Below are 14,351 nucleotides of genomic sequence, written 5' to 3' on the forward strand. Positions count from 1 at the left end.
AAAAAAAAAAAAAGAAAGTAGATTAACAACCCCAGTATAAACTTTAGTATAGCGTACAATAAGCAGTGTGACTTGAAGACAATATTTGCGAGTCATACATAAATACCTAGTTCCTAGAAAAGATAAACTCTTAGCAGCTAAGTGCTGTGATAATGTGAGACATAATCTCAAGGAAGATTTAATTTCATATTCATTTAGGAATAGTATTAAACAACATGGGTGTTGGGCAGGATGTGGAAAAATTGAAAGCTTCATCTGCTGCTCATAACAATCTAAAATGGTACGGCTGTGGTAAGAATGGCTCTTTGGTTCCTGAAAGAGTACAGCTTAGTGGTAGAGTACTTCCTGGTGTACATGGTTCTGTTCCTATCACCACCAAATAACAAAAAGTCAGAACAAGCTGGGCAGTGGTTGTGCACATCTTTAATCCCAGCACGCAGAAGGCAGAGGCAGACAGATCTTGAGTTCCAGGACAGCCAGAGAGAGAGAAATGCTGTCTCAAAACAAAAACAAGTGCTGGAGAGATAACTCAGCAGTTAAGAGCATTGACAACTCTTCCAGAGGGCCTGAGTTCAATTCCCACAACTACGTGGTGGCTCACAACTATCTGTAATGGGATCCAATGCCCTCTTCCGGTGTGTCTGATACTCTCATACATCAAACAAATAAATAAATAAATCGTTTGTTTGTTTGTTTGTTTTTAATTGGTTCTTGTGTACAGGTATTCTGCCTTAATGCGTATCTGACTTAGTAGTGTTTAATTCCCCTGGAACTGAAATTATTAGCAGTCGTAACCTGCCATGAATGATGCAAAGAATCAAACCCAGGCCCTCTGGAGGAGGAGCCAGTAGTCTACATTGCTGCACCAATTTTCTGGTCCCCTCTTTGTAAAAAATTTTAGGACTGTGTATGAGCGTGCATGGATGCACAAAAGTGCAACAACATTTTTGTGGTCAGAGAATAGTTTGTGGAAGTCAATTCTATTCTTCTAATATGTGAAACCCAAGAACTGAGTTCAGATCCTCAGGTTTGGTAGCAAGTTACATACCCACTGAGCTAGTTGTTCAGGTCCCAACATGGATGAATCTTGAGCCCATTCTGCTAAGTGAAAGAAACCAGGATAAATGACAGATACTAGCTGGTTCTGCTTATGTGAGGCACCTGAAAGAGGCTCACAGACTCATAAAGGAGACTGAACTTGAAACTACTCCAATGAGAAGGAGGGCAGGGTGGGGCTCCTGTTTGAAGTGAGACTGATGGCTGCATGGAAAAGTAAATGTGATCAATACTCTTGAATTCTCACATGAAAGTGATTTAAATGGTGAATTTTAGGTTGTATGTTTTACCACAAAATAAAAAAAAATAATTCTGGGGCTGGAGAGATGACTCCGTGTATAAAATGTTCTTGCTGCTGGGCCTGAGAACCCGAGTTTGATCCCAGGGATCCACATGGTAGGAAAAGAACCACAGACGCAATAAATAAACAAATGTACTTTTTAAATTAAGAAAAAGAAACCCAAGCTAGATGTAGTCCTCAAGAGACTGAGGCAAGATTTCTGTGTTTAAGGCAAATCTGGACTGTATAAAGTGAGGCCAGGAGACAGGTGGAAAGGGAAGAGAAGGGAAAAGAGAAGAAAATACCCAGCTAGAGTTCCTGTGTTCAGTTAAAAGGCGTTTTGTATGCGCCAGAGTTAGAGACAGAAGGTCAGAGGTGTCTGTAGGAGCTTTGTGAGAAAAATGGAAATGTTCTAAATATGGATGTGCTAGTGATTCAAAATTTACTAAAAATCACTTAAATTTGCATTGATGTGTGTGCATTTTATTTCTTCTGTAATTGCTGTTGCTCTAACCCTGAACTCTAATTTTATATAAAAACAAATAATGCCACAGGTCATAGTGTCTGCACTCTCCAGTCATATGTTTAGGAAAATGTCATCATTCTGACCTTTCTTTGCCAAGAAATTGCCCTGAGTTGTTTGACTTCCCTGTCTACACTGAGAGTTTATACCTTTAAGGATCCCAGCTATTCCAGTAAATAGATTTAAAATATTACCATAGTCATTTTGGTGTCAATTAATGCACTTAAGATATCTTATTGATGTTATTTCTGTAGTGTTTTAACAATGGGGGAACAATATATGGCAATTTTTTTAGTTTTAGGAAGCACTTAATGAGATTAAAATCTATAAGTGGCAGATAGTACATCTTAGAATTGTGTTTAATAACAGGCAGGGCTGGTTGTCAGCCACAGTCTGAGCCTTATTATCTATCAGAAGGAGTGGCAATAAATAGACATGGAAATCATATTGGCCAAGTGCCTAGCTCTCTGAGAAATTAAGATATCAGTGTGTACTGGCTGGTTTTGTGTGTCAACTTGACACAGGCTGGAATTATCACAGAGAAAAGAGCTTCAGTTGAGGAAGTGCCTCCATGAGATCCAGCTGTAAGGCATTTTTCTCAATTAGTGAGCAAGGAGGAAAGGCCCCTTGTGGGTGGTGCCATCCCTGGGCCGGTAGTCTTGGGTTCTGTAAGAGAGCAGGTTGAGCAAGCCAGGGGAGGCAAGCCAGTAAATAATATCCCTCCATGGCCTCTGCATCAGCTCCTGCTTTCTGACCTGCTTGAGTTCCAGTCCTGACTTCCTTTAGTGATGAACAGCAATGTGGAAATGTAAGATGAATAAACCCTTCCCTCCCCAATTTGCTTCTTGGTCATGATGTTTGTGCAGGAATAGAAACCTTGACTAAGACACAGTGTCTACCGTTTTTTAGATATATATCCAAGTGTCAGTTCCTACTCAAGAAGGTCTACTCAACATGTTGTTGGTTTCTAGTGTTTGCTAGGCATCATTTCATGCTGGCTCCATCGTGGTCACACCTACCCTCTGCAAAGGACCAGAGGCAGGTATCTTTTAGTTTGGCTTAGAAAACCTACTCCCCTATCTCACAGACCCCTCAAAACATTGGTGTCATATTCCCAAGTTTGTTGCTGCTCCTTCTGCATTGGTTTGGGGTAGGGGTAGGGTATTTGTTTGGTTTGGTTTTGTTTGTTTGTTTGGTGTTTCTCTGTAGCTTTCGCTGTCCTGTAACTCAGTCTGTACTCCAGGCTGGCCTCAAACTCAAGGGATTCATTTACCTCTGCTTCCCAAGTTCTGGGATTAAAGGTATGTGCCACCACTGCCTGGCTTGGTTTTATTTTTAATGCATCATATGTTCATTTTGTCATAGGGGGCTATTCTGCCGATCATCCTGTCATTAAAATCTTTTGGAGAGTTGTAGAAGGTTTCACTGATGAAGAAAAGCGCAAGTTGCTCAAGTTTGTAACAAGTTGCTCTCGCCCCCCTCTCCTGGGTTTCAAGGTATGCATCTTCTATGCCATTTTCTTTAAAACCATACAGGTCTGACCACTATATGGTTGCTGTCTTTTTTTTTTTTTTTTTTTTTTNTCCCATTCTAAGTACTAAGTGATGTTATAATTGTATTTAGGCTTTCAGTGTCTAGAGAGCCTGTGTTCAGGTAGGCTGCCTGAAGTTATAGTCATCAGCCTTGTCAGTCAGTTTTCCACTCTGAATTGAAGAGTACACAACCTAAAATGTAGGAGTTGAGATGAGCAGTAGATTTGGTCATGGCTGTTATTAACATATGCTTTACATTATCCTAGCCTTGTTTGATTATTTCTGAAAAGTAATTACCTAGCCTATGGTTTTTAGTAACTAAAGCTATTTGAGGGATTGGGGAAGTGGATCAATTAATTAGCAAATACCATGCAAGCAGGAGGACTGAAATCCAAAACCTAGTATCTACCATACAAGGTAGTGCATGCCTTTAATCCCAGGATTCTGGTATCTGTGGGTTGGAGACCAGCTTGGTCTACATAGTGAGTTCAAAATCAGTGAGAGCTAAATAGTGAGACCCTGCTGTCTTCAAAACAAAACAGAGTAAACAGATACTCACTACTCAGTTGAAAAAAAGCTGGTCCTATAATCTCAGCGCTACAGAAGTGGAGACAGAAAAATCCTTGGAGCCTGCTGGCCAGCCAGTCAAGCTGAATTAGTAAGCTTGAAGTTCAATGAGAGATCATGTTTCAAAACATGAGAGGCAAGACAAGATGGCTCAGTAGACAACAAGATGGCATTTGTAATGTCAACACTCCTACAGTACTTTGAGAATTAGAGACTAGACACTCCCTGGTGATTAACCTAGGTTACTCTGTGCAGTAGAAATGAGACATTCTGCTTTGAAAGAAAGTGACCGGATAGAACATACTCCATGGAGTTGTCCTCTAATCTCAAATACACTATATACACACAGATACATACATACATACATACACACACACACACACACATACACACACACACACACACACAAAATTTACAAATTTAAATCAGGTGGAAAGCAATTGAGAAAGTCACCCAACCTTTTACTTCCACATGCATTACCCATACCCTCTCATACAAACATTCCACACACAAAAGTGTTCCTTGAGAAACATTTAATGATATTTCCTATATTCATTTTAAAATTGGATAAAGCAACATTTATACTTAATAAATATCATTCATACATACATACATACATACACACATACATACATACATGAGGAACCAGCATAATTACTCAGTGGTTAAGTTACTGCCAAGCTTGGTATACTGAATTTAATCTCTAGGACCCACATGGAAGAAGGAAAGAACCAGCTTCCACAAGTTGTCCTACGACTTCAACATGAATGTCAGATGCATGAATGCAAGGTTGCCTTCTGCCACCCCCACATATATGCTGTGGCAAAACTGGAAAAGACTTTGCCCACTTTAACCTCTTGCCTGGCCGTGTTTGCTCTATAGTCCTAAATCATTTCAGAGATTAGGAATATCTTTCTTTTTCTTGTTAGATATTTTACTCTTAATATCCTAGAATAGAGATAGTCCTATAGTTCACTAATTGTAAGTCACTACAATTCAATAATCAATAATAAAAGAGTTTGCCTATGGTGTATTTACAGTGTCTAACCCACTAGTTTAGAGTCTGGCTGTTAGGACTACAGCTCCAACAAACACTGGAAAGCTTGTTAGAAACAGATATTTAAAGGCTATTGGGACCAGCTGCTTCATACTGCTGTGTGGAGCTAGGCAGCCATGTTTCTAATCAGTTTCTGAGGCTTAGTGAAGTTATGCCACTTGTCCCTTAATGACCCCCGTAGAATTTGTCTTTCAGGTAAGGTTCCAGTGTATTGCCATGCATGGGCATGTTTTTTGGTTTGTTTTGTTTTTGTTTGGTTTTAGATGGTATTGCTCTATAGCTTAGGCTTATCCTTGAACTCACTATTTAGCCCAGACTGGCCTCAAACTCTTTAGTCCTGCTGCTTTGGTCTCATGAGTACTGGGATTTGGCCTATATTGCCTTACCAGGTTAGATATGTGCTTTAGTTCCTTCCATGTGTCCTGGACAGTTTGAGTAGGTATAAACAGGTTCTTATGAAAGTGTTCTATGGCATCATCTCAAGCAGTGTGCTCAGGACAGGTGATGGCATTGGTTATGAGGTCCCAGCTGGAAGAAGGCCAAGAGTCAGCTAGTAAAAGACATTGAGCTGTAGATACTCAGACATTTAAAAGAAGCAAATTACTATAGTATGATCAGAAGATGTGAGTGGTTTTTTTGTTTTGTTTTTTATTTATTTTTGGTTTTTTGAGACAGGGTTTCTCTGAATAGCCCTGGCTGTCCTGGAACTCACTTTGTACACCAGGCTGGCCTCAAACACAGAAATCCGCCTGCCTCTGCCTCCCTAGTGATGGGGTTAAAGGCGTGCGCCACCACGCCCAAAAAGAGTTTATTTGACTTACAGTTCCACATCACTGTTTATCATTGAAAGAAGTCAGGACTGGAACTCAAGGGCAGGAACCTGAAAGCAGGAATTGATACAGAGGCTATGGTAGATTGCTGCTTGCTGCCTTGCTCACCATGACTTTCTAAGCCTGCTTTCTTACAGATCCAAGAACCATCAGCCCAGGGTTGGCCTCATTCACAATGCATTATTAGGCCCTCCTCCTTCAATCGCCAATCAAGAAACTGCCCTACAGCAGTGGTTCTCAACATCCTAGTGCTGTGACCCTTTAATACATTTTCTCATGTTGTGGTGACCCCTCCAGCCATAAATTCTTATTGCTACCTTATAATTATAATTTTGCTACTCTCCTATGAATTGTACTGTAAATAATCTGTTTTCCAATGGTCTTAGGGCGACCCCTATGAAAGGGTTGTTTGGCTGCTGCCCTATAGGCTTGCCTACATCCTGATCTTATGGAGACTTTTTCTCAATTGAGACTCCATGCTCTCTAATGACTCAAGCTATGTGTCAGTTGACATAAATAAAAACTAGCTAGCGGGCTGGGGAGATGGCTCAGTGGTTAAGAGTGCCGACTGCCCTTCCAAAGGTCCCGAGTTTAAATCCCAGCAACCACATGGTGGCTCACAACCATCCGTAACAAAATCTGATGCCCTCTTCTGGAGTATCTGAGGACAGCTACAGTGTACTTACATATAATAAATAAATAAACCTTTAAAAAAAAGAGAGAGAGAGAGAGAGAGACTATTTAAAAAAAAAAAAAAAACTAGCTAGCACAGAAGTCTGAGGTTGTTCAAATGCTAGGATGTCAACTCACAACTTTTAATGAACATCGGAGTGTCTCATCCTATGACCTTTAACTAATTTATCTTCTTTAGTCACAGCACCTGAAGCTCTAAAATCTCAGTATCCAGCCAGATGTGCAGGTACCATTTTGCTCCCCTGAGCCTCATCTTGTTGATGCTTGCAATGAGGGGTGAACTAAGCAGACGTCTGATACCTGTACATCAAGGCTGGGAGAATAAGCCAGTTCGGGGCACTTTGCTTTGTTGTTGTGTGTTGGGAAAGAATGCAGTCACATCTCAGATACCTGATGGTCCTCATGGGTAGCTGTTGGTTATTTGTACCATCTGGCCTTTCTTTCCTTGGATCTCAATGTACTGGTCTGCAGTTATCATCAGCTTAGAACAGATATGTATTTAGCCTATAGGCAAGTATAATTGTGAAATTAATCACACAATTCTTGCTAGGTGTAGAGTTAGACCTGCCATCCATCCAAGTATCTGCGAAGTAAATGCAAGAAGATTAGGGTTAAGTCATCCTTTATTATGTACTGAGTTCAAGGTCAGCCCAGAAAGTCACAAACAAAAAAGTAGTTTCGCCGGGCGTGGTGGCGCACGCCTTTAATCCCANCGGATTTCTGAGTTCGAGGCCAGCCTGGTCTACAAAGTGAGTGCCAGGACAGCCAGGGCTACACAGAGAAACCCTGTCTCGAAAAAAAAAAAAAGTAGTTTCTTTACAGCCTCATTTATGCAGTGTTAAAACTGTCTATGTGTCTATCAGCAGTTTGTGTGCTCCTATGCAGTACGGTGGGAAGAAACACTGTATTACTTGGGCAGAGTCATAGGACATGGTAGCAGAGAAAAAGAGGAAGGCACAGAATAATGGCTGTGATGTGCTGATACAAAATGAGAGAAGAAAACTTATTTCCTTCTTTGCATTAAATGTCAGTGGACGTATCTAAGGGCATCTGGGTATCTGCAACACAGAATTGAAGGGTTCAGTATTGTACATTAGACATAACCATGAAGCTGGAAGGATGACTTGGAAGAGGACCTGGGGTCAGTTCCCAGCACTCACATGGCGACTCCCCAACAGTATTTTAACTACAATCTCAGAGGATCCAACTCCCTTTCTGGCGACTCTGAGGGTTTTACACATATAAAATTAAATTACATGAATCAACATGAAGAACAATAATAACCAGCATTCACTGTTACATCTTTAAATAGCATTCATTGGCACCATCCTGTCCACATACCCAGTAGTGTAGACCAGGTACTCCTAGAAACAAGCTACCTGTTCTTGACTCATCTTATGTTCCTGTCTATAACATGATTATATGGGGAAAATGTTAGAAACCAACAGATTTGCTCAGTTTTTATGTTTGAATTTTGCTTTTTTGGCAGCAAAGCAGAGTTGTAGCCATTTCCTCAGATCTAGTTGGAGGCGAGTAGGAGGGGGAGACTCATCCCTGTGGCCTGTGGGTCCAGCACTCTGATCACTTCTAACCAAATAATGCTAGTAGCCACATGTGACTGTGGCAGTTCAAAGTGCAAATCATTTTATCACCAACTGAAACTTTCTAGAAAGAACTTTTCTGGTCAGCTTAGGTTACATCAAGAAATGATTTGTGGGCTGATGAGATGGCTCAACAGTTAAAAGCACCTACTGCTCTTCCAAAGGTCCTGAGTTCAAATCCCAGCAACCACATGGTGGCTCACAACCATCCCTAACAAAAATCTGTTGCCCTCTTCTGGAGTGTCTAAAGACAGCTACAGTGTACGCATATAATACATACATACATACATACATACATACATACATAAACAAATCTTTAAAAATAAATAAATAGAATGGAATAAATAAATAAATTATTTGTGCTGGGCAGTGCTGGCACCTTTAATTCCAGCACTTGGGAGGCAGAGGCAGGCAGATTTCTGAGCTCGAGGCCAGCCTGGTCTACAGAGTGAGTTCCAGGACAGCCAGGGCTACACAGAGAAACTTTGTCTCAAAAAAAGAGCTATAGTAAAGTCCTCAGTGTAAAAGTACACAAAAGTATATGATGTAATTGTTGTCTCTGAGACTTACGCTCTACTTTATACTTTATTCTGAACTCTGGCTGGCTGGTTCAACACAGCTGTTCTGGTTCAAACTCCTCTCCAAGACAGCTAATTCAATCTGACTTCTCTCGGCTCTCACTGAATTGCTCTGCTTGGCTTCAAACTAATTTTGGCAATTTGTTGTAATTTTCTGGCTCCTTATTGTGACCTTAGGCTGCTTCTGTTGACCTTCACTGAAGTTCATGGACACTAATGAGCTCAGCTCCACTGCACTACCCTTACTGCACTTACTGACTGAACAGAAGTGACTGTACTGCCTTCAGCTCGACTCAGCTGTCTCTCCCTACACTCTCTTTCTCCTATGCTGTTCTCATGAGAGTTGAGCGTATCCTATTTTTATCAAGTCTTTCTCTGATTTGTCATTTTGTCTGTCCCTCAGTTAGACATCTTTGTTTGGAATTGAAGGTGTGTGTTAAGGACTTGCCTATATTCCAGAGTAGCCATGTTGCTGGATTAAAATTCCTCTACACCCTAGAGCTGTCCCTTTCATTGAGTATCAACTCTGAAGGGACAAGGAGGGCATTAATACCTGGAAGCCATTCGCTCTGGTCCTTCATTCATCACACAAGTTCAGACTATGTTGCCAGTTTAAAACAAAAACAAAACAAAACATTATTGGGGCTGGTGAGATGGCTTAGTACCTGCCATCAAGACTGATGACCTGGATTTGATTCCTAGGTCCCACATAGTTGAAAGGAATTCCTGCAAGTTGTCTCCTGACTTCCATAGGTGCTCATGGTATGTGTACATGCACACATACATTAAATTTAATGTAATTTAATTTTTTTATTTTTTTGGGTTTTTCCAGACAAGGTTTCTCTTGGCTATCCTGGAACTCATTTTGTAGACCAGACTGGCCTTGAATTCACAGAGCTCCTCTGCAACTGCCCCCGGAATAGTGGGATTCAAGGCCTGTGCGACCACTGTCTGGTTCAATTTAAAATTTTTTAGTAACTTGAAATCATGCTGGCTATATGACTGAGCCACCAGTAAATAGGTCTCTCAAGTTACTTGCTTTTTATATAGAGATTGTGCTTTGCTTACATTTCTGTCATGTTTTTTTTTAAGATTTATTTTTTATTATTATAATCTAAATACACTGTAGCTGTCTTCAGACACACCAGAAGAGGGCATCAGATCTTATTAAGGATGGTTGTGAGCCACTATGTGGTTGCTGGGATTTGAGCTCATGACCTTTGGAAGAGCAGTCAGTGCTCTTACCCGCTGAGCCATCTTTCCAGCCCCTCTGTTGTGTTTTTTTATGTGTGTTGTTGACACATCTACATGGCTTCTAAATTCAGTATTTATACTGAAGTTCATTTGAAGTGTTCATCTGACCCTTGCTGTCCCCTCTCTCTTGAATGTTCTCTCTCTCCCTCCCTCCTCCCCTCTCCCCACCCCCTCTCTTGTGAGATGGGGATCTTACTCTGTAATACAGCCTGGCCTCAGGCTTTCAATCCAGTCCTAGTCCTGTCTCAGCTTCCTGAGTACTTTGATAAGAGTTGGTTATCAGGGGCTGGAGAGGTGATGACCCACTGTTAAGAGCAATGGTGTACCGGGCGTGGTGGCACACACCTTTAATCCCAGCACTCGGGAGGCAGAAGCAGGTGGATTTCTGAGTTCGAGGCCAGCCTGGTCTACAAAATGAGTTCCAGGACAGCCATGACTACACAAAGAAACCGTGTCTCAAAAAAAAAAAACAAAAGAAAAGAGCAATGGTGCCTCACAGCTGGCTATAACTACAATTCCAGTGATCTGGTGGTCTTTTCTGACCTCCTTAGGCCCCAGAAACACATGTAGTTCACATATACATAAAACATAAATAAATGACTTTTTTTTTTTTCCTTTGGAGGGGAGTGGGTAGCTAATCCCAAGCAGGCGGATCTATGAGTTTGAGGCTGAAAATCTGTGAGTTTTATGCTAGACTGGTCTACAAAGAGAGTTCTAAAACTGCCAAGGCAGAGAAACCCTGTCTTGAAAAACCAAAGGAGAGGACGGTAGAAGGGGGTGCAACAGCACATACAGCTTGTCATTTCCATTTTACTATATTCACACTGAGCAATTCATCATTTTGCTATACTTGGAGCTTGAATTCTCTATGTAATTTAAAAAAAATAGGGGGTTATCGGGGACTTTTGGGATATCATTGGAAATATTGGAAATGTAAATGAGGAAAATACCTAATAAAAAATATTAAAAAAGAAAAAAAATAGGGCTGGAGAGATGGCTCAGAGGTTAAGAGCAGAGAACCTGGTTAATTTCCAGCACCCACATGGCAGCTCAGAACTATTTGTAACTCTACTTCCAGGGGACCCAACATCTTCACACAAACAAAACACCAATTCCAAAGTGTGTCTGTTGTGTGCGTGTGGGTGTAGGTGTGGGTGGCTGGGGAGGTAGTTCACCAGGTAAAAGCAGCAAGCCTGACAACCTAAGTTCAGTACCCAGCACATGTGGTAAAAGTAAAGAACTTACTCCAAGTGGTTGTCTGCTTACTTCTACATGTTCTGTGACATGTGTGTGTCCACACCCAAGTGTACACAACTACAATATAATTTCTAAAGACATTTAAAACCATAATGAAGTTGGGCAATGTTGGTGCATGCCTTTAACCCCAGCGCTCGGGAGGCATGTAAATCTTAGAGTTCAAGGTCAGCAGCTCTTCAGATGGCAGTCCTGGACAGTCAGGAGTATACAGAGAAACTCTGTCTCAGAAATATATACATACCAAAATATATACATACCAAAAATACATACATACATACACACACACAAACACACACAAACAAAGGCAAGGATCTGGAGAGGTAACCTAGCCGTTAAGAGCCTATTCTGCTCTTGTAGAGGACCCAAGTTCAGTTCCCAGCATCCATGTCCAGTAGCTTACAACCACTGTAACCTCAGCTCAAGGGGTATCCAAATACCTCTGGCTACTGAATGATGCCCTCACATGCACAGTCACACCTACTTGTACATATATGTAATTTAAGATAATAACTCTTTACAAGAAAGAATACTTTTGAGAAAAGCAGCTTCCAGAGTAACTGACAAGCAAGCTCTGGTAGGCTCCAAGCTATACTAGAATCCTCTAACCATATCCTGTGCCCTGTCTTCTAGGAGCTATACCCTGCGTTTTGCATTCACAATGGAGGCTCTGACCTTGAGCGGCTACCTACAGCCAGCACCTGCATGAACCTGCTGAAGCTCCCAGAGTTTTATGATGAAGCCCTGCTGCGAAGCAAGCTGCTGTATGCCATTGAGTGTGCTGCTGGCTTTGAGCTGAGCTGAATTGAGCCCAGAGAACTCGATCTTACCCAAAGGCAGCCAGCACCTACCAGACCCAAGAGAGCACTCAGGCAGGACCCTCAGCTCTCCTCAGGCCTTCTATCTGGCATCTCTCCCTTTCTAATTTTTTTTCTTTAGATGATTTTATTGTGACACAGTCACATACATAGATGGACATTGCTTTTCACATAACCTAGCTATTGTTATGTGCTATGTGGCTGGTTTAGTAATTTTGCCAAGAAGAGCACAGATTTTAGAATAGTGGCAACTCAGTGAAATTAACCAAAGATGAAGCTTTGGCCTTGCTGACCCAGTTTATATCCCTTCTTGGGTCAGGCACCAGTATCTGCATACAGAATCTGGGGCTGATACACAGAGCCAAGCCACTGCTTCTCGTGTGGTTGATTGTTTACAAGCCTAATTGTAAAAACTGAAGGCATTTTTCCTGCTGCCTTTTCCCAAAGTGGTTAGGTTTGGAGAATGGATAACACTAGTATTATTTTATTTGTGCTTTTTAAGCCATGTCCCCCAGGTGGGAATCGCATGCTTGTCTTCAGACTCCTACTGACCTGCCTCATGAGGTTTGGACATGGCTGTGTGGGTTGAGGTGACTGCTGCCCTCATTGCTCTTTGCCTGTCTCTGCTTTCTGCCTGGAAAGCTTTCCAGGAGGTGGAGGAGGAGGGTCCTTACACTTCCTGAGGTACTGTGTCACCTGCAGTGAGTCGGCAACTGGGGATGTGGGCACTGCAGCTTTTATTAAAGTCATTTGAACCAAAGTGGCGGGCTGCGTCTCTCCGTGATCCATATGCCCTCCTAGCCTGGCTGTACTGCCCATCATCTTGCGCATCTTGGGGGGACTTATCCCAGGCCTCAGCACCTCTGCTTTCTGCCGCTGTTTTGATAAGAAGACAGCATCCCTGGCATCTGTCAGGGAAGAGCATCAGGCCAGGTGATTCTCACTTGGGCACTTTATCAGGGTCAAACTTGTTGCCAGTTGACCTCAGCCTCTGCAAACAAAGCAGGGAAGCATCTGAGAGGCTAGCATACAAGGATCATCATGGAGCTGGTGAGGACTCCAGACTCTGCTTCTCGTCTAAGTCCAGCATCTGTGCCTGGAGGCTCTTTGTGCTGTTGGAGTTAGGTGAACAGAATTAGCAATATACTTTTAAATGTGGGAAAACTGAATGACACTTTTAAGACAATGACAATTATCAGACAAAATGTATAATTTCTTAATTTGAATAATAAAGTATTTAAATGCTATTTGTAGTCTTGATACATAGGAAGAAATAGCATTTATCTTTGATTTTGTTTTTTGTTTGGGGATGTTTATATTGAATGTCCTACATCTTTTTATTAGTTAATTTGTGTATTAGTGTTTTAGAATTGAAGTATCTGAGACTGGAGATAAATTGACAGTTTGTGGTTTTTTTTCTGTTGGCTCTTCTGAGCTTATTTATTTGTACATCCTAATGGGTGAATATTTACATTAAATCTTTTCCCCAAGATTGTGTTGGAGTTTTGCCCCAGATCACTGGTCAGTTGTGTTCTGCTGTAGTAGACTTACTTTTCCAGGTCACATATCTACAGTGTAGGAAGCCACACAGCCTGTGGTCCCTGGAATTCAGCCATTCGGGATCAATATCATCCCTGGAATAATCACCAGAAGTAAGGTGCTCAGGTGCTAACTCTCAATAGGTCTTATGTTAAATTACTGAGAAAAAAATATCTTCCAAAAGGAAGATTCATTCTCTCTCTCTCTTTTTTTTTTTTTTTTTTTTTTTTTTTTGGTCTTCCGAGACAGGGTTTCTCTGTGTAGCCTTGGCTGTCCTGGAACTCACTTTGTAGACCAGGCCGGCCTCGAACTCAGAAATCCGCCTGCCTCTGCCCAGAGTGCTGGATTAAAGGCGTGCGCCACTATGACACCCGGTGATCATTTTACTTATTTTTTATGTGGGTGTTTTGTCTGAATGTATATCTATGAGGGTGTAGGATCACCTGGAATTGAAATTGACCCCTGTGAGCCACCATGTTGGATGCTGGGAACTGAACCCAGGTACTTTGGAAGGGCAGCCAAAGTTCTTAGCCACTGACCGATCCAGACCCCAATATTTGTTTGTATATGTATATATGTGATATGTTGCATGTATTGGGGGGGGGGTGTCAGGACAACTTCTGAGAGTCAATTCTTCCACCCTTATTTGGGTTCCAAGGATCAAATTCATATTATTAGGCCATGTGGGAAGCACTTACCTATTGAACCATCTGACCAGCCTTGGTTGCTTTTTTCTTGCAGTGCTGGAACTAGAACACAGGACTTTAGT

General features: G+C 41.7%; 1 protein-coding gene across 1 annotated transcript in view; it reads left to right on the forward strand.

Moving 5' to 3' along the window:
• The window catches only part of Ube3c (ubiquitin protein ligase E3C), a 109,793-nt gene extending 96,257 nt beyond the window's left edge, over positions 1 to 13,536 (forward strand). Inside the window, exons 22-23 of the mRNA XM_021162266.2 lie at positions 3,225 to 3,355; positions 11,859 to 13,536. Of these exons, the coding sequence (XP_021017925.1) occupies positions 3,225 to 3,355; positions 11,859 to 12,029 (302 nt within the window). The 3' untranslated portion in view covers positions 12,030 to 13,536. The remainder of the gene's footprint in view (positions 1 to 3,224; positions 3,356 to 11,858) is intronic.
• Positions 13,537 to 14,351: the final 815 nt, after the last annotated feature.

The sequence above is a fragment of the Mus caroli genome, chromosome 5 (assembly GCF_900094665.2).
Source record: "Mus caroli chromosome 5, CAROLI_EIJ_v1.1, whole genome shotgun sequence".
Taxonomy (NCBI): domain Eukaryota; kingdom Metazoa; phylum Chordata; class Mammalia; order Rodentia; family Muridae; genus Mus; species Mus caroli.